The 2,877-nt window shown below is 34.3% G+C and overlaps 1 protein-coding gene across 1 annotated transcript; it reads left to right on the top strand.

The window, feature by feature from the left end:
* The first annotated feature begins 1,243 nt into the window (after positions 1-1,243).
* LOC145128788 (uncharacterized) lies at positions 1,244-2,079 on the top strand. Its single transcript, XM_079063593.1, has one exon. The coding sequence runs from the start codon at positions 1,452-1,454 to the stop codon at positions 1,962-1,964; it is 513 nt and encodes a 170-aa protein (XP_078919719.1). The 5' UTR covers positions 1,244-1,451; the 3' UTR covers positions 1,965-2,079.
* The last annotated feature ends 798 nt before the right edge of the window (positions 2,080-2,877 follow it).

Raw genomic sequence — 2,877 nt, 5'->3', positions numbered from 1 at the left:
TTATGTTGCATATATCAACATGAAAAAACAATCAACTATTAATGTGTTATTTAAAATAAACGTGTCAATACTACTCAAGATCCCAAAAAATGAAAATTACAAATTTGAAGAGTAATATAAGAATGTTTGTTATTAGCTTTCTTGTTTCGAATTTTGATATTTTATAATTTTGAAACAAATTTTTTTCTACATGTGTTTTTTTTTTTGAAATTTTAATTTCGGCCCCCCTAATTATTGTGCTTGTATTCCGCCCGAGGTGAGCATGGATTTGGTATCAGCTGAGGTGCTACAAGGATTACACGTGACCATATCAGCACATGTGAGAATCTCTTGAGCGAAGGCAGACTGCGAAAGAAAGAGGGTAGAAGCACTCCTCGTAGCAGCAATGCCAAGGAAGAATGAGAGACAACCAAGGTCACTCATAATAGTGTACTTTCAAATTTTATTCCTATTAAGACATTATATTATGAAAAACTGTCCAATAATAGCATTTTGCTATTTATTGCATTTAACCCATATAGTTGTAAACAAGAACATATAAAAAGAAAATGTTTCAAATATGAATGATGTGTATTGCCAACAATCAAGTCTCAAACAAAATAAAGAAATTATCGAAACCCTCTAATGTATAGATCTATAACATGATGACTATAACAAATCTGAAAAATTATTCAAGAAATAACCGTTCCAATCAGGGGCGGACCTAGGGGTGGTCCACGGTGGCACCGACAACCCCTAACTTTTGCGGCCGCAGTGGAAAATTTTTCAAAAATTTTCGAAAATTTTGTTTTTTATATTACCGTGCAACCCCTAACTTTCCCGTGCAACCCCTACTGTAAAATCCTGCGTCCGCCCCTGGTTCCAATTATCATTCCATGCTAGAACTTATGTCTTTAAGGTTTTTATTCATTTTAGTTGCAACAATTACAACCTTTATGTGTATATATAATATGCAACATCTTATTGGAGAATATGTTTAAATATGTGAACTGTTTTATTTTCATTTAATAGTATTTCTGTAAGGTGTTACAGATAAATATGTAACGTGTTATGGAATGAGGAATAAAGAGGAATCTATCAGGACTAATGATGAAGTGAGTTTTCATGTGAAGGGCTGAAAGTGCAACATTTTCTTCTTGTGGGCTGCGCCTCGTTTAATTTGATATAAGGAGAAGAGAACACGCGGGTATTCCAACCCGGAATACAAAGTGTTTCGACCCGGAATATATAATGTGCAAAGCAGAGCTAGTGCCTTGTGAGACAGCTCATTTACTATTTCGATCTGTGTAATTCTCTAGTTGTTTAGGATTTTATGTTCATACTTAGTTTTTGATATAGTTTGTTATCACAAGTTATTCTCTGAAATCTTGTGATTATACTGTTTAGTTTTGTTCGTCTGTAATTCTTGAGGAGTTTCATTTGGATTCAAAACGGATTTTGTTAAAAGGAATATGGGGTTATCTTCATCAAAACGGGTCACCGGAAAACTACGAGACTCACCGGAATTCAGCTCAGCATGCGAAACAGTCTACCAACAGTTTCTCTCTCTCGCCCAACAAACTTTCCCGGGCATCCCCCGCTACCAACTCGTTTCAGCTTCCGAACGTCTCTACCAAACTCTCTCAGATCTGCACCTCCCTTTGATCGAAAAGTGGGTAACTTCCCCTCCCACCCGTTCCCAAATCGACAAAGCGATTCAAAAAGCCCTCCTCCCGGAGGATGATGACGGAGATGAAATCGTCACGCTCGGGGAAGCGGCGTTCAAGGAGTTCGCTATGGATCTTTACTCAGACGTCATCGTTTCCAACGCCGGGAAGGCTGTTCTACTGAAGGTGCCTGTCGGTGTTGCTGGGATTGTTGGAATTGGGGTTGCGACACGTTCAGGGATGGATGTCGTTGGGACAGTGATCGGAGTTTACGCCGTCGGTATTGCGACCTCGGTGTATCTCAGTTTGGGTGGTTAGCGTTTGTACCAAACAAAAGATTGTAAAGAGATTTTTTTTTTCTTTTCTAATGGGTCAAATAGGTAAATTGGGTTGAAATTTATTTCAATGCATTAAAAAAAGATTTTTTTTTTCTTTTCTAATGGGTCAAATAGGTAAATTGGGTTGAAATTTATTTCAATGCATTAAACCTTGTTAACAGTTTTATTGTAAAAAATTAGTGACTTTCTTTTCTAAATAAACCTTACCAGCTAAAATAAGATATTTATCTGTCTTTGTGCATAAAGGTTTTTATCTCTTTGAAAAAAAAATAGTTTTTTATAAAACCCACTATATATTGAACCAATAAGAAAACATAAAAATACAAACATCGAATTGTTTGTTCTTACTTAAGTCAGCCAAATAAAGATCTTAATGAAAGAAAATCAGATAAACGAAATTATCACATTCAACAAATATGTTTTAAAATAAGTTTTTATCAATCAGTTTAATCAAATCAAAAGAAGCTTTGAAAATTGAAACGGTGAATCAATTGGTGTTATTAACTTATCTTAATAAACTTTGATTTAAAACAAAATTATATAAATGGTCTCTAGAAGTGTTAGTTTATCAAAAATCCCAACTTCGAATTTTATTAATTGTTTTATGAACATGATACGTTTGGTTTTTAAAACTTACATAGTTGATTCCTATGCCACATCACTGACTTTTTTGTTATTTTTCTAAAAAACAAAGAATAAGAAAAAATAACTTCTATCGCATTACTTTCATTCGAAGAAGGAAGAGAGATATAAATAGATCTCAATTACACCGGAGTTTGTTAGGATAAGAAAAGAAAAGATAAATACTAAAATAAAGAAACAATTATGTACTAAATATAATGGGATAATCCAAATAAACAATTATTTCCTTTGCCCCCCTTAAGTTGGAGCGT

Source organism: Lactuca virosa, chromosome 8 (assembly GCF_052849685.1).
Source record: "Lactuca virosa cultivar CGN04683 chromosome 8, Lactuca_virosa_CGN04683_v6, whole genome shotgun sequence".
In the NCBI taxonomy this organism is placed as follows: Eukaryota; Viridiplantae; Streptophyta; class Magnoliopsida; order Asterales; family Asteraceae; genus Lactuca; species Lactuca virosa.
The sequence above is the reverse complement of the archived record's forward strand: the minus strand, read 5'-3'. Positions and strand labels throughout refer to the sequence as shown.

What these genes read in the sequence shown, in the direction of transcription:
- LOC145128788 (XM_079063593.1), top strand. Translation starts at nt 1,452, where the DNA reads ATGGGGTTATCTTCATCAAAACGGGTCACCGGAAAACTACGAGACTCA.